Source organism: Rhinolophus sinicus, linkage group LG02, assembly GCF_036562045.2.
Source record: "Rhinolophus sinicus isolate RSC01 linkage group LG02, ASM3656204v1, whole genome shotgun sequence".
NCBI classification, from domain to species: domain Eukaryota; kingdom Metazoa; phylum Chordata; class Mammalia; order Chiroptera; family Rhinolophidae; genus Rhinolophus; species Rhinolophus sinicus.
The window spans coordinates 92324256-92350710 of record NC_133752.1 but is presented as its reverse complement, the minus strand read 5'-3'; the positions used below and the strand labels follow the sequence as shown (position 1 = coordinate 92350710).

General features: G+C 33.7%; 1 protein-coding gene across 1 annotated transcript in view; it reads right to left on the bottom strand.

The window, feature by feature from the left end:
* Positions 1 to 26455, bottom strand: part of MALRD1 (MAM and LDL receptor class A domain containing 1) — a 541690-nt gene that overhangs the window by 353380 nt on the left and 161855 nt on the right. Inside the window, exon 22 of the mRNA XM_074324842.1 lies at positions 253 to 409. Coding sequence (XP_074180943.1) covers positions 253 to 409 — 157 coding nt within the window. The remainder of the gene's footprint in view (positions 1 to 252; positions 410 to 26455) is intronic.

Below are 26455 nucleotides of genomic sequence, written 5' to 3'. Positions count from 1 at the left end.
ATGAAATATTTCAAGTATAAAACCATATAACACAGAGCTGTAACCTCAGAATAAAGACAATAATCATAAAAAAATCCTTCTAGCCACTCAGGTCCAATTCTGCAAAAGATTTTTTCTAATCTTGGTATTTTGAAACTAGTGAAGTGTTGATAATTGTCCATTTTATTAGCAAACTATGTTTTAATAACACTGAATTATACATTATGAATTTTTATAGAGCACATTCAGAAAACGCAATGTTCTAAGCAGTACCTGTAGGGCACCAACTGTGGCCCCGTTCATATGAGTCCAGAACACTAGGGTACATTTTGGTCCCGTCCGTGAAATAACAGGAGTGAAGATGTCAGCAATGTCACCAAATTTTCCATTTGAGCTATCAGCATATAAGTACCAGCCATCTGTGGTATTTCTGGGGAAAGTATGATGTATTCATAAGATAAAAAAGAAAATCATCAAAACAGAACATCAAAATATAAGATAGTTTTGTCATTGGTCATATTTTATCAGTCTATTATTTTTCCTGAAAGTATAACAGTGTTCTGTAACATAATGACTCATCACCTTCAGCAGAAATAATTCTTCTATTTTGATTCTGAATCTATGTATCAATTGGTACAATGTGTACATATTATGATAAAGGCTGAAGTTACCGGGCGTAGTCTGTAATGACTTGGTTGATGTTAATTTTACAATGATACTGCCGATACCCTGATTACCTTTGTAGAGTTTATTTTCATGTGGGTGGTATGAGACCCTGAAGTACTGAACAGCTTTAGAAGAGGCATAAAAAGAAGAAAAATATGTAAATCATTAAAGCATAAAAAACAGAAAGGAAACAGGTCTGGGATTCTACTCATAGTAGGTCTAAAAGGCTTTCAGTTTCAAATTTATTCTTTGTCTATTAATTTAGGTCAGTGTTACATAAACATATTTTAATAAGCTGGTAGATAATTTTTAATGTGCATCTGTTCTTTCCTAGTTGCAAATAGAAGAGGAAAAATAATGATAGACACAATTAAATATCAAGTAATCTTGCCATACAAGACAGAGTTTATGGGGCCCACTTTAATTATCAATTCAAAAAAGAGAAAATAGAAGATTAAAGACATGCTAGGTAACACACAGCTTGTTGAATTGTTAAATCAGTAAGTGATTCCTCACAATTTGGGCATTTTGGTACTCTTTGTTTGATTAATTAGATTTCTTACCACTTTTTTACCTAAATGCCATGCTCGATTATACAGAGTTTAAACTTGCTACTTATTAAAATCGTTTTTATTTTGAAAGTTTTATAATTTTTCAGCAAAGAAATATGAATCACTAATAGCACATAGATGGAGAGAAAGACTTTTTTTTTAATTAATGTTTATTGGGGTGACAATTGTTAGCAAGGTTACATAGATTTCAGGTCAATCAGCACATATTTATCCGTCAATCCTCGTGTTGCCTGTTCAAGGTGCTGGGAATATGACTGTGAGCAAAAGACACACAGGATTTGGCCTCTGGTCTCACCATTTACTGGGTGGGCAACTTTAAGCAGGTGATTTTATCTCTCTGAACATATCAGTTTCAGTAGAAGTAGAATATCTAACACAGTACCAGACGTATCTTACATATTTAACAAAGAGAAGTTGTGATTTGTGGTTGTTTATGTCATTAATTGCTGCTAATGGGATAAAGACTTTAGTGTCCTGCAAACAAAAATGATCTTAATTCATACCCTCTGTTAAGAGGAGGGATTACTATATTAATTTGTCTGAATTGTGTCTCAGTGAGTAAGCACTTCCAGCTTTGTTTCTTGTGTTTAATACCCTGGATCCCAAAGATACAGAACATAGATGAGTATACGAATGATTCGGTGATTTTTAGATTCACTGAGATCCAGCACAATTGGAATAGATTTTTCCCAGAAATTGACAAACTAATTTTAAGCTTTATATAGAAATCTCAATGGTTAAGAATAGCCAATTTTGTTGTAAAGGAGAATCCAGTTGGAGAATCTAGTCTGTCAGACATCAAGATTCATTATAAAGGTGGAATAATCAAGACAGAGTGGTACTGGAGTCTAGACAGACAAATGGGCCAGAGAAACGGATGAAATAGTCCTGAAACAAATCCATATATATTTGTACATGTGACTTATGAAAAGTTTGGCTCTTCAGAGCAATGAAGGAAAGGACAATCTTTTCATTGTGGACTGAATAAATTAGGTAACCCCGTGGGGAAATGAGAAAAATTCACCTCTATTTCACAGCATTCAAAACTAATAAATTCCAGGTAGATTGTATAGGAATGTAGAAGGTGAAACAATGAAGCTTGTCTAAGATAATATAACAATATCTTTATAATGTGGAATGAGAAAGATTTTTTTTAAACAAAATATAAAAATCACTAACCAGAAGGGGAAATATTGAAAAATGGGACTGTATTCAAATTAAGGATTTCTGTTTACCAAAGATACCAGTGTGATGATCAAAAGGCCTACCAGTGAATGGCAGAAAACATGTGTACCACACATAAGGAATGTAACACTTACTGTCTACTACATACCATGCACTATGTCACACTTTTAATAGTGTGTGTGTGGGTGTGACAGTTGTTATGCATACATATTATGTAACTGCATATATACAAGCAAAAATTGGATGAAATATCCCCAAATATTAGTATCTGTATTTAGAGGCCATGTATGTTTTATTTTCTATACAGTGCATGGTTCATAAGTTAAATAAATAAGTAAATATATAAATAAATAAATATTTTATAATTAGTAGTGCACATGTGGAAATAAAAAGATAAATGGAGTGAGAGAATGGTGGATTTCAGATAAAATTATACATGAAAAATTGATAATGTGTCCTAGGCTATGGAAAAAAACAACAACAATAAGACAGAACAAAGCTAATAGATCTGAAGACCATGGAGGAATTAAGGGGCTAAAAGTCACAATTCTGGCAATGATACAAGCATCTATTTGATGGTTAAACCAGAGGTCCCTGTATTAGTTTCCCAGAAATTACACAATGAAAAAAAAAAAAGCAATTTTTAACTTTCCTAATCCATTATAATTCAGGAAAATTCAGTTGCAAGGATAAATATAAATTATTGAAACAATTCTTTACAGTTAGATATTCCTGAAATATCCCCTCACCTGCAAGGAAAAGCAAAATGAGAGACATGGCAGGAGATCAATCTGAAAACTTCAAAAAAGAAAAGTGAATTTGTGTGTTTATATCGCACTATGAATACAGTGACCAGTGTAGCAGTATATTTTATATGCTTTAGCTCGGGGCACATGATGTGTGTACGATTCCTAATGGAAAAATGAAGAATTACACAAACACTTGCCTGTGTCTGGGATGAGATTATTCAAGCATGTACCTGCAAAGGAAATCAACGCCCCTCCTGGAATGAGTGCAGCAGTAATGATCACACTTAACTGTGCTGTCACTCATAAAATATCAGCATCTCTCTGCCAGCCTTCAAATTGTCTTTTCTCATACAGGGCAGGAAGGAGGATGTTTTATAGAAATCTACCTTTTCTAATAAAACGTATCCTAAGCCCCATAGTAGTGAATGAAGGTTTAAAGAAAGCAGTGTTACACACCTAAGTGTTGAAAAAGTAAAGATTCCAGATGATGATGTGAAAGTCATTAAAAAATGTCATTATAATAAGAGATCTGATTTACAGACCATGTTATTTTAAAGAAAGTCTCCTCGCTCTCATAGGATGACCAGTTTCTAAAGCCTTACCATTACACATATTAAGCAATTAAATATTTCCCTTTTTCTTTCCCCTTATTTGAAAACCTCCTGGGTATTTACCCTAATTAAATTAGTAAGAAAAATATACCCTTGCATGAACAAATTAAAATATTTTGAGTTAGGTCAATTAACCTTTGATCCTGTAAATATGAGGGACAAATTCTCCAGGCTTATTCTTTAAGTTGCGATACATCTCTTGATTCATTATGATAATATAGGCTGTTTTAACATACCTGATGGGATATGAGCTAGTAAACATTGTCATGAACTTTATTAGCTTCATGGGGAACAGAAATACAAAATGTTCAGTAGTACAGTTCTAATGGTTTCCATAATGTTACCCAAGTATCTATGTGAACCGTTCTTATTGTGTGGAGTGGCTCCCCATATCGCCCATCAACTCCACTGTGTATGGCAAACAAAATTCTTAACCCACCAACTGCTGGAGTAGGCTTCTACAACAAGCCAGACCAACCAGAATTTTTCTCTGGAATTTATAGAATATAAATTAAGGGAAAGGGAATGTTCCTTCTTAAGTGGCAAATCTCTTTATAAGCTGATTCCCCAAGGTTTGAAACCAGCTCTATTTGAATCCAAACTCCACCCATACCCTCTATACCATACTGCAGTATTGCAGAAGAGACAAAAAAAAATTTATTTGACCTTATTGATCTTTTCTAAAATATACATCTGATTTTCCCATCCTGCTTAGAAATCTGTAATACATCTTTACTGACTCAAAGTGAGATTCTTGAACTAAACTGTACGTTTTTGGACTGAAAGTAAATAAGAGGCTTCAGTAAAATATATATCAATCACCATACACACTGTCCAGGTCAGCTGATAATGTGTTTTTTTTCATAGCAAGAATTACTTGATAAAGGAAACAATGACTTAATTTGCATTCTAGCGCCAGCTCTTCCTCTCATCATGCATTTGTAACTAACAATCCACAGACTGGCATTTCATACTGCACTGGTGTATAACGGGGGTCAGAGGATGTGTTCTATGACGGCCATATAGTAAATATTGTAGGCTTTGTGGGCCACGCAGTCTCTGTTACAACTGCTCAACTCCGTCTTTGTATCATGAAAGCCTCCATGGACTGCTTAAATGAATGGTTATAGGCATGTTGCAATACAGCTATATTTACGAAAGCAAGAATCAGACCAGAATTGGCCCCTGGGCCATAGTTTTCTCACCACTGTTCTATGGATAAAGTCTGGACTCATCAGGATCTGAAGAATGACTTTCTATACAAATAGTTGGCTTCAGCCGTCATCTATTACTTAACTTAGAGACCCAGATTTATATCCATTATAGTTGTTCATGCAATTACTTAAATATATCATGCACTCTCTTTTCTCTGTCTCCCTTATACTAGTCTTTCTTCTGGGCACCATTATAACCTCTGCTATTAGTCTTTTCTCTTTACTAGTCTGATTTATCCTCCACAACATATCTCAAATACACTTTCATCCAAGCCTTCTTAGATTCTTAGACTCAAAATTCTTTGATTCAAAGTTACTTCCTCACCTAAGAATTCCATAGCATTTTATACATAACTTTAAAAATGCATTTTCCATGTTAGATTATAATTCACTGAATATGACGCTATGTACCCCACTAGATTATAAACACATCAAGATACATATTTTAACTAATTTATTATAGTGTCTAGAACATCTAGTAATTGGCTTAAACTCAATTAGTACTCAATAAATGTTTCCTGAATCTGTTGCTAAATAAAAGCAGTAAAGAATTCTAGATTTTTTACGCCAAAATTCTCCTTTGCAAATGCAAGGCACCTCAATTTTGAAAAGGGACGTACAATTTTAGTATAGTGCTTTTGGATTTCTCTTTCCGAGTCTCATGAAATAAAAATGGAGCCATGAACATTTTCTGAAATTTTATACAACCACCTGGGGGTTGTACCAGTTCAAAATTCAATAACAAAGGTATGAAAGCCAGCTATTTTAATTAGGAATCCCCCCAGTTCCTGTTTCAATACTGTATGACATTCATTGGAGAACAACTCTTGTTGAGGCAAGTAGAAACACATTAAAAAAAAAAAAAAAAAAACAACTGATAAATGTAAAAGTCTAAGAAATTACACCATGTAGCTGTATCTATATGTCTTCTAATTCCAAAACAGGATTTTAAAAGGCTCACTAAAGTAAGCATATTCTTTGTAAAATAGATTTTAGGCCAAAGAAACACTAGCTTCTGAGATAAATAAAGTAAAATATCTGAGGTTTTTAGATCAGTCTTTACATTAGCAAGCCTTTAAATTACTTCACAGATGAGATGACTAAAATTAAATAATTTGTCAGTGGTATTTCCCTTGGTGAGTACTGAAGCCAGGATGATATTTACCAGATCCATCTCCCTATGTTTTATATTCAAAACTAGTTGTTCTCTAAGTATGGTGCCTGAACCAGCAGCATCACCTGGGAATTTGTTTAAAATGCAAATTCTTCAGCTCTACTGCATAAAACCCTGGGAAAGACTAAGAAATCTGCTTACAAAATTCTCCAGCTTATTCTGGTGCATGCTAAATTTTGAGACTCACTGCCCAAAACATTTACAGTTACAGTTAAAACAGTATTTACAATTCCAAGTTGCTAAATCAAAATGCTAATCCAAAAGAAATACCTAGAAAAACAGATATTCAAGCTTGATTTTTCTTTTCAAAATGAACACTCCAGGGAAAATAAATAAGATTTTAAAAAAACAAAAAAAAACTTTTGACACTTGTTTTTAAAACAAATAATTTTCTACTACACACTTTGTAAAAAATAGGTCCTATGTTTTAGTAAAAAAAAAAAAAAAGAAAGCTAGTTGGGAAGGCTATGGGTTGAAATTCTTAGTCAAATATATTTGAAAACACAATGCACATCTCCAGTGATACAATTTACACACACACACACACACACACACACAGAATTTGATGTAAGCACTTCTTCAGGAGTTGTGCATCCAACTGTCCATTACACTCTTTTTTTTTTAAACTCATACATCCCTAACATATTTGGAAAACAAACAAACAAACAAACAAACTGTCTGACACATTGTAAGCACTCAATAAATATTTGTCAACTAAGTTAAAAAAAAATTACTAATGACCTGTTTTTGAGTCTCACTAGATAAGTAATACCTTCTAATAAAAAGTTTTTGACCTAGCTTCCAAAACAAATGAGAAAACTTTAAATTTTTGAGAATTTTAAAATAATTTTAAAAATTAAAAAATATTTTAAATTATAAATGACTCAAATTAATGCAAGAATTTAGTCACATATTATGAATGAAAATTAGTTTTGTTTCAGACAAAACACACTAACACAAAAAACGTTATTGGGTATAAAGGGTATTACAAAATGATAAAGAGGACAATCATCCAAGAACAATCCTTAACGTATAACAATCCTTAATGTATGTGAGCCTAACAACAGTGTCAAAGTATGTGAGGCCAAGTATGTGATGGCAAAGAGAAATAAATGAATTCACTCTCATAGTCAGAGACTTCAACACCCCTCTGTCAGAAAGACATATGCAGCAGGCAAAGATCAGTAGGGTCATAGTTGAACTCAACAACATCACTAATCAACTGCATATGATGGATATCTATAGACTACTTTGTCCAACAGCAGCAGGATACACCTTCCTCTGAAACTTACATAAAACACTCACAGCTAAGAAGGACTGTTAACCAAAATATAGAAAGAATTCTTAAAATTCAACAATAAGAAATCAAATAACCTGATTAAGAAATAGGCCAAAGTTTTGAACAGACACCTCACCAAAGAATATATACAGATGGCAACTAAGCGACAGTTTGGTGGTTTCACACAAAACGAAACATACTATTACCATATGATTCAGAAATTACATTCCTTGGTATTCACCTAAAGGAGTCAAAAACTTATATCCACACAAAAGCCTGCACATGGATATGTATAGAAATTGTCATCATAATTGGCAAAACTTGGAAGCAACCAGATGTTCTTCAGTAGGTGAGTGATTAAATAAACCTTGGTAATTTCAACAATGGAATATTATTCAGTTCTACAAATAAATGAGCTATCAATCCATGGAAAGACATGGGGGGAGCTTAAATGCATATGACTAAGTGAAAGAAGCCAATTTGGAAAGGTTACATAGTGTATGATTCCAACTATATGACATTTTGGAAAAGGCAAAACTATGGAGACTGTAAAAGAACCGTACTTGCCAGGGTGGGGTGGGGAGGAGATGAATAGGCCAAGCACAGAGGATTTTTAGGGCAGTGAAAATACTCTGTATGATGCCATGATGTTGGATACATGTCATTATACATTTGTCCAAACACACAGAATCTATCACACCTAGAGTGAACCATAACGTAAAATGCAAACCTTGGTTGTTTGGATATGTCATTGTAGGTTATCAATTGTAACAAATATACCAGAATTAATTCGAGAGGATGAATCGGATACATAAGGAAAGAATCTATACACACAGAGGCCAATACGCATTATAAATAGAAATGAGGTAAAAGACATAAAAATGCTTAACAAATTTCAATCTGTTATGCAAATGATATAGTCATTACTTTATTGATTTCAATGTGAGGCAAAAATAAGTTAAAAGAAAATTCTTAGTATCTCCTGAAATAATATGAGCCAGTCACATTTGTAGTAATATATTTATTTATTAAGACTAACCTGATTTGTTAACACGTTGCGTATGGCGAGGTTTAAATCCCTCATACCCCACTGTTCCGGCAGGTTTTTAAAAGAAACTACTTTAAAATGCACTCTTCTCTTTAAAGCGTAAATGCTTCTATGTCATTTATTATTTTTCTATAAATAATAGATTCTACAAATAAATTATTCTATAAATGATTCTATAAATAATTATTCTACAAATAATTCAATAAAATATGCAAAGTAAAAAGAGTCAACAGTAAAAATGAGAATTCTCGTTATCCGTCCTTAACGCATGGCTCAGAAAAAACAAAGATTCTCGTGATCCGTACACAACGTGTTAAAAACTCAGTCTTTCCAACTGTTCTCAAAGGCTATTTATTCTTTTACATGAAATCTCACTGAAATTGTGGAAGTTCCATTTAACGCAACTGCCAAATTGGATTCTGCTCATTAGACTATAGATTTGTGATCTTCTCCAATTTTATGAAATGAACTTATAAAATTATGTAATTGTAAAATTCATAGTGAGTATAAATTAATATAAGATACAGCCAAAATTTACTTTAGTAAGTATGTAAATGAAATCCTGGTATGTAAATGAAAGGATTAAAATGGTTGCATACTCCCTTCCCCCAGAGATAACGATTATTAATATTACATAAAATACCTATGTGAAGTCAACATTTAAAAAATTAAGTGGAAAAAGAGCAAAGCAGATAAAATAAGAGGAACGCATAAACACCCACATATACACACAAACCTGCAATTCAAAGTGGTAAGAACAGTGAGTTTGTGATTTTTTGGTCTGAGAAAATTGACAATTTTTCTTACCCTTCGGCTCCAGTGAAAGAAAATGGCACAACTACAGATTTCCCGGCTAAAGGTGCCAGAGATCAGAGCGCAGCTGAAAATTTAAAGGAAGAATCCTGGAAAGCATAAGAACTGCAGAAGGAATGAGAATGAAATTCAGTAGCTTAGACTGAAGGCTGAGCTACTCAAGTGCGGGAAACACACAGGGAAGCATGGTGAAAAGCAGGTAGAGACCACAGGAAAACCTATGATTGAAGAACGGAGGTATGTGAAGCCAAATCTGCAAAGTTAAGGTTTACCTTAACTGAGTACATTTTTCAACCATTAGTAACTCTATCAACTCGACTGGCAGGAGACACAAAATTTCAAGGACGTCAAGTTTTAGAAAACAGTCTGATACTGACAAAGCAGAGATACATAAAGGGAGTCCTAGAAGGGAGCAAACCACAGAGAAAATTAGCTCCATTTCTGCCCAAATTCTTGGGTGGTCACCAAATTGCACAAAAAAAGCAAGAGTGGAAAACTGAACAGAGCTTCATGTTCCTACTGCACAGGGGATAAAGTTTGTAGTTTCAACATAGGCAAATTTACTCCTTATGACAACAAGAAACAAAAATGTTCAGATGACCATGACAGAACCTAGTCACTAAAACCTATTATCAACAACACCCAGTTTTCAATCAAAAACTACTAGCCACGCAGAAAGAGTGTAGTATGGACACTATGGAGTAAAAAACTAACAGCCAATAGAAATTCACTCCAAGTGGGTCAAAATGTTGGATGTATCAGATAGAGTTGTTATAGCACTTATCATAGATATACTCAAAGACTTAAAGGAAAACTGTTTGACAAATTGAAGAACCTTATGGTAATGAAGTATGTATAGATGGATAATCTCAAGTGAAATGCAAACTCTAAAATAAATAACCAAATCAAAATTCAGAGCAAAAAAATACAACAATTAATATTCAAAATAAAATGCTACACAGGCTCCAAAACAAATTGCATATCGCCAAAAGGAATCTGTGCACATGAAAATAAACCCGTAGAAATTATCAACTCGAAAAACAGAAAGTTAAAAGATTGACAAAAACTAACACCACCTCAGAGACCTGTAACACAATATGAAACAATCCAATATTGATACTGTTGGAATCCCAGAAAAAGAGAAGAGAAGGGGGAAATATTTGAAAAAATAATTGTATATCAGAGAAACTTTACATACAAAGACAAATGTAGACTAAATATAAATAGCTGGAAAGAAATATTGGAAAAAATAAACATGAGAAAACTAATGTAATTATATTAATATCAGATGTAATAGATTTCAAGACTGAAGGTGTTACTAAAAACAAAGGGATTCTTTATAATTATAAAAATTTGAATATATCAGGAACATATATGAAATGTAAGTGTATGCATTAATATAGAATTTTAAAATACACAAAATCAAAACTGATAGAAGGAAGAGAAAACTGCACAATCATTATTTCAGACATTAACAAACTTTCTCATTAATCGCTATAACAAGTACATATTAAAGTCAGTAAAATATAAAATCTGAGTTAAATAACATCATCTTAATTTAGATTTATAGAACATTATATGCAAATTCATAATACGCATTATTCTGAGCGGCACATGATACATTTACCAAGATATGCTGGGTCATAAAAAAGTCTGAATAGATTTCAAAAGACCAAAATTTTACAAAATGTTGTCTTAGAACACTTTAAGTAAGAAATTAACAAAAAGTAAAATTTGCAGGAAAATAAACTAGAAATGTGGAAATTAAATAACTCAGTAGTACTTAAAAAGAAGTTTGTGTCATTAAATGCTTTCACGAAAAAGAAGGTGACATCAGCACAGTGGTGACAGGAAATTCTAGCCCTGCATCCCTCATGGAGACCCAAAAACCAACCAAAAACTGACAAAATGTAAACTTACTAGCACTCTGAAAAATATTCAAAGGTCTACAGCAACCAAACAATGCCCAATCAAGAAAAAGCCACATTCCAAATATTAGAAACTTGTGTGGCATTTTTGTTCATGCTTGCCCACATTCCAACCTGTTTGGAGCCTACCTGAAAGACTGTTCTCTGTTTCACCTGACTCAGATGTCAGGTGTAACTTGAATTGGAGGCAGTGAGAAGCAACAGGGCACTGTCTAGGGGAGCTATAAAGAGATTAGGACCTGCAGATGCCTGGGACAAAAGATCACAGGTGGAGACATGCGATAGATCACCTAAGAGCCCAAGGAGCAGCTGGGGGAGGATCTTTAAAAAATTAAGACGTTGAAAAAGCATCCATGTATATTGTACAATCAAAAAACAACACACAGGCCCAGGCTAGATGCATGCTCAGAAAAAACTGAAAAAGCCTTAAGCTTTCTCCTTGGGCTGATCCCAAGACTCCTAATATGCCCAACTAACTAGCAACGGACTTTCCTGACACAAAGCCATTCAGCAAAGACAAAGAAAGGGGGCTGTTTGTTCAAATGCCTAATTAAAAAATAAGAATCACAAGGCATACAAAAATACAGGAAAAGGATTATAAGAGAATATGCCAACAAACTGAATAGCCTAGATGAAATAGGCAACCTACCAAGATTGAATCATGATGAAATGGGAAATTTGAACAGACACAACTAGTAAGGCTATGAATCAGTAATCAGAAACCTCTCTACAAAGAAAAGCTCAGGACAGGTTTCACTGCTTAATTTACCAAATATTTAAAAAAAAAAGAACTAATACCAATCCTCAAACTCTTTTAAAAAATAAAAAAGAGGAGAACACTTCCTAAATGAATCTATAAGGCCAGTATTATCCTGATAACAAAGCGAGACAAAGACACAAAGATACAAAAAAAAAAAAAAAATTGCAGAACAACATCCCTGCTGAATAAAGGCACAAAAATCCTCATCAAAATACTAGTAAATGCAATGCAGCAGCAAAAACAAAACAAACAAAAATAATTATATACCATGACCAAGTGGGAGAATGATTTAACATACAAAAATCAACCACGCTAACAGAATGAAGGAAAATGGCCACATAATCATCTCAACAGATGCAGAAAAAGCATTTGATAAAATTCAGCATGTTTTCATGATACAAGTCCTCAACAAACTAAGAGTAGAAGGACACTACCCAACAAAATAAAGGCCATATGTGAAAGGCCCACAGTTAACATCATACTCAGTGATGAAAGAGTGAAAGCTTTTCCTCTAAGATGAGAAACAAGACAACCAGCAAGGATGATCCCCTTCACCACTGCTGCTTAACACTCGTGAAGTTACCAACCGGAGGAATTGGGCCAAAAAAAAATAAATAGAATTAGGCAAGAAAAAGAAATAAAAGGTATCTACGTTGGAAAGAAAGTAGTAAAATAATCTCTGCTTGCAGAAAACATGATCTTATATGTAGGAAACGTTAAGGATTTCACACATGCAAACCCTCTTAGAACTAATATGTAAAAGTGGCAAAGTTGCAGAATACAAAATCAACAGGCGAAATCAATTGTGCTTTAAACTAACGATGAACAATCCAAAAAGGAAATTAAGAAAACTATTCCATTTACAATCACATCGAAATGAATAAAATACTCAGAAATAAACTCAAACAAGGAGGCAAAAGATCGTACACTGAAGACTATAAATTATTGCTGAAAGAATATATAGAAGACAAATCAATGGAAATACATCACTTATTCATTTGTTATTGTTAAGATGTTACTACTACCTAAAACAATCTATAGAGTCAATGTAATCCTTAGCAAAATCCCAATGATGTTTTTATAGAAATAAATCTATCCTAAAATTCAAGGGACTCTAAATACCCACAACAATCTTGAAAAAAGGAGAAAAAATTTGGAAGACTCACATTTCTGATATAAAAACTTAAGACTAAGCTACAGCAATCAAACCAATATACCGTGTTTCCCCGAAAATAAGACCTAACCGGAAAATAAGCCCTAGCATGATTTTTCAGGATGACATCCCTTGACCATAAGCCCAAATGCATCTTTTGGAGCAAAAATTAATATAAGACCCGGTCTTATTCTCGGGGAAACATGATAGTAGTGGCATAAAGACATAAAGACCAATGCAATAGAATAGAGAGGCCAGGAACCCTCACGTATATTGTCAAATGATTTTCAACAAGAGTACCAATACTAGTCATTGGCTAAAGGATGGTCTTTTCAGTAAATGGTTTTGGGAAATCTGATCTGAAAATCCATTTGCAAAATAATGAAGTTGGACTTTTACCTTACATCATATACAAATATTAACTCAAACTAATTTGAAGATCTAAATATAAGAGTTATAAAACTTTCAGATTAAATCCTGGAGGAAAATTGTCAGGATACTAAATTTGGCAACAACATCTTGGATATGACGAACGATAAGGAAAGCAAAGGAAAAAAACAACAAAAAATAAACCTAAGCACATCAAAATTAAACTTCTGTGCATCTATGAACACTATCAACAAACAAAGAATCTTTGAGAAAATATTTGTCAATCATACTCTGACAAGAGATCAATATCAGGAATAAAGAATTCCTACAACTCAACAACAAAATAAAAAAATCAATTCAAAGTAGGCAAAGGACATAAATAGACATGCAAATTACCCATAAGCACATAAAAAGATGGTCAAAGTCACTATCTTTAGGGAAATGCAAATCAAAACCACAATGTGGTATCACTTCACACCCATTGGAATGGCTATTATAAGACAAAACAACAACAAAAGATCCCAGAAAAGGAACATTTGTTATATATGTAAAATTTTGTTACATATATTTTACCACAATAAAATAATTCAAAAAAATTATATTAATAGGAAGCAAATTCAAGTTCTTATTATTGAAAAAGTTCTCATTTTTGAAATAAGTATTAGTTCTATTCAAATCCAATATTCAATATCTTGCAATACTTGGCTTTATTTATCTTACCATAATTATATAAAGAAAACAAAGACTTTTTATCTTAAACATCACATACATAAATATAACCTCAAATACCCTCTAACTTGCCCAGTGTATCTTATTTTCTATAGGTTTCATGACATGAAAAGATCAAGATCCTTTCCTCTATATTCGATAGTAAATTTAATTGTAGGAATATAAAAACTAAATGTCAAAGGAGAAATGGGAGTGAGCAGAAATATTTCACTGTCTCAAAAAAGTAATATATGCAACGGAGAGACAACTTCTTGGAGATGGCTACCTTTGAAAAGCAGTTTTGTTTATCCTGTAATCTAAAATCAGGGTAACACTGCTAGTATAGTGGGTAAAGAAATATACAAGCAATCTGTGTAAACAAATAATAGGCTTGTCAGATGTAAATGAAAAATCACAAGTGTGCAAATGAGTCAAGGTTTTCCAGTTAGATTCTTACTCCTTCTGAAAAAAATTGAGAAGGTGTGTCCTATGGTCAAAATTTAAATGATTCCTCTATTTGACTATTTCCATCTGTAAAAGCCTTTTCCAGATGCTAAAGGCTATGCTGCCTTGAGATTTTAAACATGTGTACCTTTGCACCATTTTTTAAAACCCCTCTGTACTGAACTAGAGATTAAATTAATAATAGAGCATGAGTAAGTAACAGCTATGATGTTTGAAATTATCTACTGTGTTATACCCGGAAAACTGACCCTCGGATTTATATGTTTGTTGAGATAGCAGATGAGATGGTTCAAGTTCTTTACCTCCTCACAATCATATATACGTAAGTTGAACAGCAATATTATAATGCGTTGTATACTTTGTTAAGAATGATCATGAAGTATCATTCTTTGACCTTTACATTATTCTACAGCTTTGCTCATCAGCAATTGCCATTATCAGTTATTTATAGCATCACTGGTCTGTGAGGGAAAGGCCAATCTACATTTTGAATATATAAAAGATGTAGATCATGTTAGAAGTATTTTAAAACATAAACAAACACTACCTCAGTGTTTTCTGGCTGATAGCCTGTGTTTCTAATAATATGAGTACAGAATATCAGAACTAGAATCTATACTAAGGCAATCCTACTAATGAAATGGAAATGGTACAGGCTACAACAGTTAAGTACCCTTAAAAGGGAAATCTTTTGGATTTGAACATGAGCACTGAAAAGGTCTGGTCCAGGACAACTTAGCAGTACATTTTTCCATTTCGTAAAAAGCATATCATGTCCTTTCATTTTACACCTGGCTTTGAAATATGCTGATTCTATTGCCTGAAACGACTGGGTGTTCATATTTATATGTTTTAGACATTTAATAATTTAATTTAAAAATAATGCATAAAATAGATTTAAAAAACATTTAATTTTAAAACCTGCCTTTCCTAATTAACTCACTAAAAGCTTTCCCAGAATATAATTTTGAGTTCATGACCTCCTAACCAACAGTATGACTGTTTGGTTAGGAAATTTTGTATTTAATTTAAAAGAGACTGAAAAGTAATCCTTGGCAAGAAATTTAGATATCTAAGGAGAATATGAGAAAATTTAATTTTAAACCTAGTGATTTCCCCAAAGAAACTCTAGCTCAAAACATTTTTGTGTCTTTTCTTCTTCTTTTTCATAAGAAACTGCACACATCTCATGTAAAATATATCCAAAGTTAATAAAATTAATATAACTGTGCATATGAGTTAAGAATATAAATATATAAGGAAGTAATCCATAAAAGCCTTAAAATAGAAGCTTAGAAAAAGAGAACTAATTTTATCCTCAAATTTTTATTATCACCAACCACCTTTGGCTTTGCCTTCAGCTTTTTCTTATCTTTTATGGTCTCTCCACCTTTGATCCAAATATTAAATATTCAACTTTGTTATCTTTTCATTTTCATTATTCATGATTTATTCCCTCTTTTCTCATAGTCACGAGATCAGCATTATGCTAAACGTTGACTAAAACAAAGCAGACAGCACCCTTTCTCTGGAAGTACTTGCACTGTCATGAAGGAGTTAGACAATTAATACTGATGACACTCCGTAACATGGGCTGTACTACTGGTAATACTCAGAGAAGAAGTATTTGGATTAGACTGGACAGAGCGATTAGGGAAAGTTTCCCAGAAAAGTTGACTTTCTTTTTCTTTCTTTTTTTCTTCTTCTGTTAATACGTCTTAGAAGTTATTTCTAGAAAACAGCTAGGTTTTATTTATAGTTTTTAGCATCACTATCTATGCATCCTGTTTTGAAATTATCATCGATGACTGTGTTTTGAATTTATTCTTAAATTAACTATGGCCAGAAAAAGCATAATGTGTAAAGATATTGCAGTATGTTTTTTAATTTTTATTAAATTTTTGGAAGTGACATTGGTTAGTAAAATTATGTAGGTTTCAAGTGTACCATTCTGTAGTACATTATCTACATATTGCAATGTGTGTTTGCCACTGAGTCAGTTCTCCTTCTATCACCATATATTTGACTCCCTTTATCCTCTTCTACCATCGCCAAAGGTTAGGAGACTGTTGAATGAAGGTACTGTGGCATGAAATAGAATCACATTGGAGAATAAAGGAATTTGTTGGATGAATAGGAGAGTGGGTTGATGAAGAGGCCAAAATAAGCCTGAGTCAAACAATAAAAGATCTTAATGATGGATGTGTTAACTAACCTTATTGTGGCAATCATTTTGCAATTCATACATATATAGAATCACTGCTTTGTCCATCTGAAACTTACAAAAAGTTGTATGTCAATTATATCTCAATAAAGTTGGGGAAAAGTATCTTAAGACCAAGTGAAGGAGATGAAGTACATCTACTTGGGATATCTACAAGGTATCAAACTAAAACATTCAAAAATAAAATTGGTTATCTTCCATTTCCACAGAAAGTTCCTCATTGGACTTCTGCCAACCCAGATTTCCAAGTTAAAAACTAATGGTTCTCTTTAGCTCTTTGTCTGTCACTTTGCCTTTCCAATTAATCATCCAATTGTATTGCATTTACATCATACATGTATCACTGTTGATCACTTCTAGTGTACTTTTCATTTTAGCTATTGAGCATTTCAACTCCAGAATTTCTATTTGGTTCTTTTTCATCATTCCTGTATTATTGATAGTCCTTATTTGGTAAGGCATCTTTATATTACTTTCTTTTAATTTGTTAGACACAGTTCCCCTTAATTCTTTGAAGATAATTATAACAGTTGACTTAAAATCTTGTCTACTAAGTTCAACGAGTAGGCTTCCTAAGGGAAAGTTTCTTTTGACTGCTTGTTTTCCTGTGTGTGAGCCAAACTGTATTTCTTAAACTCCGGAGATCACATGTCTTCCCCCAAGGTTTGTTGTTGCTTCCACTTGCTGTCATTTTTGTTGGCATTTTAAAAGTAACACTATGGACTAATTTTCTATATAGTCTGTATTCATTGGTGTGTGCAGCCACTGAAGACAGCTTGGTTAGCTTTGTGGTCACCTAATGATCGGATAGAGATTTCTTTAAATGTATTGAACCAAAACAGTGTCTGGCCTTGCCAAGGGGCTGTGTGTATGTTTTGGGGCATGCCTACAATGCTCTAGTAAGCAGATTAATAATTGCTTTTGCCTTCACTTCCTGCTTTTACAGGACTGTCTCAGGTATTTTCTGGGCATCCACACAACCAGGTTTCTTTTTTGACTGTTTCGATCAACCTCTTTCATGCCACAATTTGTAACGGTCTCAGGTAACTTCAAATAGCTGCAGCTGATTATTTTCAACAACTTCCTTGAGAATAAGGTTGTTCACAGATCTCTGAGTCAGGTCAAATAAGGACAAACCCAGAGAACAATTTTTTTTTCCATTGATCTGCCAGTAAAATAGAGATAATTATTTTATTGAGCTTCTGGGGAGATCTAAACCCTTTCATCCCCTCCAGTGTCTACTAAACACTGGTTTTCATAGAAACAGAAATTGCAAGGCTCTTGGTTTTCAAGTCGATTGTGGATATGAATAGATTAGGATGGGGTTAGGACAAGTAGGAAAGAAACAACATTTTTGTTTGTTTGTTTTGGTTTTTAACATTCTTGAATTTTTGCAAGCCTTTATTTAATTGTCAGAGTTCTGAAAAGAAATTGGTAATTTTTGTATGTTTTTATGGAGAAACAGCTTTTCAGAGGTACTAACCATACCGTTCCGGACATGCCCACTATTCCTGCTTTTCACGCTATTTATTTTTTGTATTTTAATTAATATATTATTTATATATACTAAGGCTATAAACATTATTGTTTTATATAGCCAATAGTCACTTACAGTAATTCATATATTTATCTTTCAGCTTTTCATTCATTAATTCATTCCCTTATTTCCATCTAGGATTATTTTCCTTTGTTGGTTCTAGAATTTCCTTTATTATTCCCTTTCATGTGAGTCTGCTAGTGATCAATTCTTTTAACTTCATTTGTCTGCAAATGTCTGTATCGTGTCTTCATTTTTGAAGACTACTGAGTATAGAATTATAGGTTTACTTTGTTTTATTTTTACACATTGTGCCTAGATATAGGCAGGCATCTGAGGCCCTTCCTCTAGAAAGCATAAATGATTCCTCTGGCAGGCGAGATGTCCAGTAGCAAATCACCTGATTGGAGCTGGGCTCCCACAGGAAAAGCCAAAAGCTCTGTACTTCTTGTAATCTCTCAGCCACCCATGCTCCCAAGCACCTCAGCCTCTCAGCCAAGGTATTGTGTACTTTTTCCCCATTTCTAGTCCTGCTACACTAAAAGAATATACCCTTCGAGGTGCTACAGTCATATTCTTCTCTTGCAGCTGAGTGACTGTATTACCCCTTTGGCATCAGTGATTTCCAGTGGTCCCAGGGAACGCACTCTTTGGATGATCGCAGTACTCAACACAATAGAACGCTATACCGCATCGGCTATCATTTGTCTTTCTTATCTTTCTTATCCCTTGTCTTGCAAATCATCTCCTACTCAAGAGATCTTTATTTCTGTTTTTGGTACCACCACTTCTCCTCCAGTCACCAAGGAACTGAGTCTGGGAATCAAATATTTCCCTGCCTAACACTTGCCCTGAATTATTAAGTTTTTATACAATAAAGCTAACGTTTCTCATTCCTCCATGATGGGTATAACCACCACTTTATCTTTGCTTCATGAAATTCTGTGTAGCACTTTAAAGCCAGCTCAAAAACTACTTTTCTCATAATTAGTTTGTTTTTTTTCATTGTGCACTATCAAATCTCCCTACTCTGCGTCCAAATAACACTGTACCTTCATTATGGTCCTTATATGCTAATTTTAAAATTTTAAAATCCCTGCATCCCCTTCTGTTACTTCCTTAAAATGCTTCTTGTAACAAGTATGCAAAAATATCTCTTAAATTGCATTTTAACATGTCTTCAAAAGTAAAATTTCTTAGGGAATATAAATGATCTTATGAATATAGTTTATACATTTATGAAACTGTGTATGAACTCACTATATTCTAAAACCCTTGACTAGATATTATAGAGACAATTCAAAAAAATAGCAATGATATAGTTTTTAAAACCTACAATCTGAACCTACACTTTATTATCCCAGAAACTGCATTACTGGTGCTGTTATGCCTCAAATAAGATATCTAAATATATTTAGTTGCCTAAAGGAAACATCATCTATATACTCGTATACTTTCTCTTTAAGTCTTATGATTGCAGAAATTTAAGAATGCTTTTTAATTATACTAAATAATAATAATGAGGAAAATGAAATTAATTATTCATAAAAATGGAAACAATTATAAGTAAATTATGAATTAATTCAATTAAAACAAAGTTCACAGAACCAGTATATTCCTAATGAGATCATTATTATTGCTTGCACTTTCTTAATTTTTATTATTTTTTAAAATCTCACCATGTTCTCAAAATGCAATGCTATTTACAAAAATACATATGATATAGTATAACATTGTAAACTAAGATACGTGTGTGTGTATAAATAATAATAAAACCAAAAGAAAATAATAGTTGAGAAACTAAATGGGGCCACTGATGAAACCAGATCACAGACTGTATTCCATAAGTTTCACAGTACACTAACATTATCTTAAAATTTTAATTCTAAGCTTTATATCAGCCAATACGAACAGAGAAGCATAAACAGTAATATAATTCAGAGCCTCAAGAAAACGCAAAACCAAATCAATTTTTCAGTAACATTGTATCATGTGCTCATAACAGACTGGAAACAAATTTCTCACAAATATCTTCGTAAAAAAACAAGATATAATTTAACTAACAATTTCTTCAGTCACATTTTTGTAACATATAATGAAAGACTTCCAAAGGGCTATTTTATTTAGCAAATACTGGTACATATCAATTCAATAAATCAATATATGGGAACCAATATGATAATTAACTGCATCCTTTATAAACCAATCCTAATTTATCATGGCATCATAACACTGGGTCTTTACAAATATCAATAGGAAGGTCTTTATATTGAGCATAGGTTTAGAGCCAATTCCTGTCAATACTTAAATCTTGAGGAAACAAATCAATAAAACTCCAAATAATCTTAAATTATTCCTGAAAGATTTGTTCACAAGATGATGAAGACCTCAATATTTATCTTTCATGAAAAATAATCATGCTAAAGCCTGCTGGTCTCTCACATAAAACAGTCAGCTTCTAAAAAAGTCAGCTTCTCAATTTGCCAAGTAACATTTCAGGGGAAAAAACAAACAAACGAAAACTAGAAACTCTAAGAAAGGACATAGTTACCTTTGGGGGAAAATGCTATAAAAACGAGTCCAGTCATGTGAACACATACCCAAGAAGTTGATAAAGTTACAAAACTTACGATAGTTAGAAGCCTACTCTTCAGATCCGATCCTATGAGACTCAGAGCAAGCAACCGTGCCTGACGCCTGTGTTTTTGGGTTATCTGCCTAAGACCAGGATTTCAATACCTTTTAACAGTGTCTCCAGGTGATTCCACTATGATTCCAATTTCAAGAACCAGATCTCGACTAAACAAATGGGTCCTCATAGTGTGGTTCCCAGACCAGAAGCATCGCATCACCTGGGAACTTGTTAAGAATGTAAATTCTTAGGGTCCCCCCAGACCTACTCAATCAGAAATTCTGGAGTGAGCCCAAGATTTCTGAGTTTTAACAAGCTCTCCAGGTGATTCTGAGGCATGTTTGAGAACCACTGTACTAAAACAATCCCCAGCAAAGCCAAATGAGATTACCTTGATTGGCTTGTGTCAAAAAAATCTGGGTTTGGTGCATGAAGAAAGAAGGCAGGTAGGAATGGTTTTGGGCGCTGAACATTTCTCAATCGTTTCCTTTCCCGGTTGCAATCACTAGCATTCACCTATCTTCTCTTCCTTTTTCTTCAGAATTATTTATAGAGTATCAGTTTTCTATCTCTCCATCTCTCGTGACACAAACTGCAATCCAGTCATGTCAGACCTTTCAAATGCTTAGTGTTTAAAAAAGAGATTCACAAGATGTATGTAGGATAGTGTTTCAGAGCACAGACTTCAGTATCTGTGAGATTTGGATTTAAAGCTTCCAGCCTCAAGCTTCCTAAATTGTGTGCTCACAGGCAAGCTGTTTAACATCTTTAAACCTTGCTTTGCTCACATGTAAAACAAGGTAATCATACCACCCCCAAATGTCCACTGGGAGGACTCAATGTGATTATGTATGAGAGGGCTCCACACCAACCCTTTCACATAATAAACACTCAATTGGAATTGCTTTCATTTCTAAGAGGCTTCATCATATGAAAGCCACCACTGTTCATTTATCAGTACCTGTTAGTTTTGTGTAGTCAGAGAATATGCTGGAGAACTTAAATACCAGAATTTACTTCTAAACTTATAATTTCCCCCTATTATCATTTAATAGCATTCACTTAACTATTGTTCTTTGTAATAAGCGAATTATAGGCAGGTTTTAAGTAATAAAAAATAGATACAATTTATTTTTTATTATATTTAAAGTTTACTACTGATAAATCACCTGAAGTCTATTGAAAAAATGATTTAAAAAACAAATAATTGCATAAACACAATATCCTTCTTTAGCTAATACATTTAGAACATCTGTGAATCGGTATGCTCATTTGTGTTAGTACCTATTTTGTGCAAGACAATGTATGGGTTTTTAATAAATACATTTAATGCATTTTTATAAATACTTTTAAAATGAACACTGTGTTGTCAATCTATGGAGAGAGATATGTATCCATTTGTGAATTGAAAGATACTAGTTATTCTATGTTCTTTATTATGTTAAGCATCGACTACAATCTTCCATCCTTTGGTTACATGGCTTTTAAAACAGAACAAAAATATATGCAAACCTGTTTTTAAATAAACTATTTTTAGTCTGATCTGCCTCCCAACCTTGATAAATAGGGCAAAATTATTCTTGTTGACTAATAATATCATGAAGAACTTGAAGAAATTAGTTCTAACTACCAATCTTACTGAAAAAACAAAACAACCCAGGATATTAAGGAACTATACTTTGAATTTCATTATGACTGCAGTTTTAAAGGATAGGCTTTGTAAGATCAAGGTAAATAGTACTTAGGAGAAAAGGTCTGTGCTAGATAGGTTATTAATGAAAACTACCTCCGTTCCTACTTTCTGGATTAATTTGAATATCAAATAAATTCTCAGTAATAATTGATATTCTTAATGTCAGAGACATTTGGATAGCTGCATTAAAGTCATATCATCCTGAAAATACCTTCTTAAAATGAAAAATATAAGCATCTCATCTAAGCAAAAACCTTCAAGTCATAAAGAAAACGTACTGTCATCCCATACTCATATTTCTATGCCTACTGAATAGCTAGACAACAAATGTAGGGAACAACAGAGCCCTCTTTTCTGCTCTATTAAAGCTCACTGCGTACTTTGTATACTGAACCTCAAGTAGAACTTCTTAATTTCTGTTCAGTTTATTTTGTTCAAAATCCACTGAAAAATTTAAGTGCAATTTAGTTAATTTCTTTTAAATGTGGATAGAAGTGGATTAAAAAAACCATTTTTATGATAATTGTTGATGATTGGAAATATTAAACTAAATTAATAATGTTTAAAATGAAGATTAAAATGCCAAATTGAAATAGAACTAAACCAAGCAGGTGCAGGTGAAGAAATGTTTCCATTAGAATAAAATTAAGTTTGAATGCAGATTATAGTAAGAGATGCATTTCACTAACCAGGAAGACACTTTATAAATTAAACTCAACGAAAGCATTTTCAAAGCACTTTTCTTTGTGTTGGGATTTAGAAAAGACACGGGGAAAAAATTATTAAGGCCAGTGGATTCTATAAGATTTATAATCTTGTAGGAGAAAGAAAATAAACCCAGATGGATATATACAGAAAACTCCATTGATTGAATTAATGCTAAATATCCAGAAAGTGAGGGAGCAATTAAGGGTATTACTGAAACAAATTATAACCCTAAAGTCGGAAGAAAGTCTTCTTTCCACCTCAACCACCCCTAACCTCCACTTGCAGATATAACTTACTTGACAAACATTCTAAAGCAGACATGATACCATTTCCTTCCTAGCATCTTGATCACAGCCAAATACATTCTCCACTAACCTCCCCAGTAACTTCTAGTCAAGGTTCTCATCCGATTTAATTCTGATATAAACACTCAGTGTCCTTAAACTTTAATATAATGACATTGCTTTGGGGGGGGTTCTGTAATGTTGTTTTCTAGACATATTTTGCCCATAATATATTATTAACTAACTCCCACTGCCATCAAATATATGACGCCAACCTCAGATGCAAAAGTTATTTTTACTTCTTTCCCTAGAGTGACAACTTGTTTTCATCTTTTCTAAACGGCACCCTTTATTTTTGTGAAGTTCTCTATTCTCTTTTAGAGACCCATCCTCTTCCCTTTATGCTTGGTAGTGAGTCATAGTGCATTGGGGTGAACGTATATTACAAAGAGAGCAGAAAATTCTTCCTTAGTACTCTCCAGAGGCAACCATTCATCATAAAAGGTTAGAATAATGGCATTGCCTCTGCCCCCATGGGGCTTACAGTCCAGGGAAGACATATAAGGTTTTTACTTTCCAGGGATACATACCGTCAATAAGACCCTCTCAATTGTTTCACCTAATTTTCTTACTTCCAGCTTTCTTTCTTTGTCAATCCTGTCTACACATACGAGTAGATACCAGAATTCAGTTCAATGCATTTCTATTTTCTGACTTAATTGCATAAAAACCTTGAAATGACTCCTGTGTGCCCCAACAGACACCCCCCACTGCCAATATTAAACTCATTAGCATATTATTTCAAGCTTCCTGAAATTTGAACCAACATATCCTTCCAATCTTAATCACAATGTATGAACTAGCATTTAACATTGCATTATGAGACGTATTTTGATCACTGTTTTGCATGCATTTTCTTATTTGAGAATGATGATACTCATATTAGATATATACTCTGATGCACATTTTTTTTTTCAGATGAAGAAACTAAAATGCAGCGAGTTTATGCCATAAACTAAGTCCACACAACTAATGAATGCTAGATCTGGGGTTAAACCTAGTGTTATTTGATTTCAGAACTTGTTCACTGTAGTGAACTGTAGGCTAAATAAGGGCCCCCAAGGTATCAGGTCCTAATCCCTAAAACCTATCAAATCTGTTACCTTCTATGGCAAAGCCTATACATGAAGATGTCATAAAATTGACAATCTGAGATGGAGTGATTATTTGGAATGATCTGGAAGGACCCTAAATGCAATCATGCATGTCTTTATAAGAACAAAACAGAGGGCGATTTGACACAGACAGAAGAGGAAGAGGTCATGTGACCATGGAAGCACAGTACAGTGATTTGGCCACAAACCAAGGAACGCCAGCAACCACTAGTAACTGGAAGAGACAAGGAACATGTTGTCCCCCTGAACCTCCAGAGGGACAGTAGCCCTGACAATACCTTCACTTTGACCCTTTGATACTGACTTCAGACTTTCGGTCTCCAGAACTGGGAGAAAATTAATGGCTGTGATTTAAAGTCACCAACTTTGTGATAATTTGCTACAGTAACCATAGGGAACCAATACAGGCACCAAAACTCTGTTCTACACTGCAGCCTTTAGGCAAACCCTGTAGTTCCCAAATCAGAATCAAGTTGAGCGAGAAACTAGAGAATGATGGCTAAAGGACTCGGTTCAATGTTTCATTACTTCCAAATCTGAAGCGGCCTGGTTAGAAAAATCAAATAACCCCAACCTCAAAGCAATTGGGTGCCGAGAGGCTGGGGATACTCTTCAAAAACAAGGCACCAAATTAAAACTGGAAAAGCATCAAAGGAGTAATACTAAATACTTGTGTTGGCTTGCTTTTGTTTTCACATACCAGAAGTTGGTTCTTGAACATGGCAGGGCTAATCCTGCAAGATGAAGACCATTGGTTGTGCCTGAAGGGACAGATGCCCATGTAACAGCAAGCTAGTAAGGCAGGTTGGATGAACGCAGTCCCATGGATTCACACTGGAAGAATCAGTATTGTTAAAATGGCCATACTACCCAAGGCAATCTACAGATTCAATACAATTCCTTTCAAAAGCCCGATGACATTATTAACAGAAACAGAAAAACCAATCCTACAATTCTATGTGAACACAAAAGACCCCCAATAGCCAAAGCAATCTGGAGAAAGAACAAAGCTAAAGGCATCATACTTTCTGATGTCAAACCATATTAGAATGCTATAGTGATCAAAATAGGATAGCACTGGCCTAAAACCAGACACACAGATCAATGGAACAAAATCAAGAGCCCTGAAATAAACCCATGTAGATACGTTTGACTAATATTTGACAATGGGGGAAAGGATACTCAATGGGGGAAGGATAGTCTCTTCAGTACATGGTGGTGGGAAATCCACATGAGTATCCACATGCAAAAGAATGAAGTCAGATCCCTATCTCATACCATTCACAAAAAATAACTCAAAATGCTACCGTCATTATGATGAGTATAAGGCTCCTCAAAAAAATTGAAAATAGAATTTTCATATGATCCAGCAATCCCTTTTCTGGATATATATACCCTAAGGAAATTAAATCACCACTATGCTGTACACCTGAAACTAATCTAGTATTGAATATCAACTGCAATAGAAAAAAATTAAAATGAAAAAAAAGTCACCATCTAAAAAAGTTAACTGTGCCCCCATCCATGTT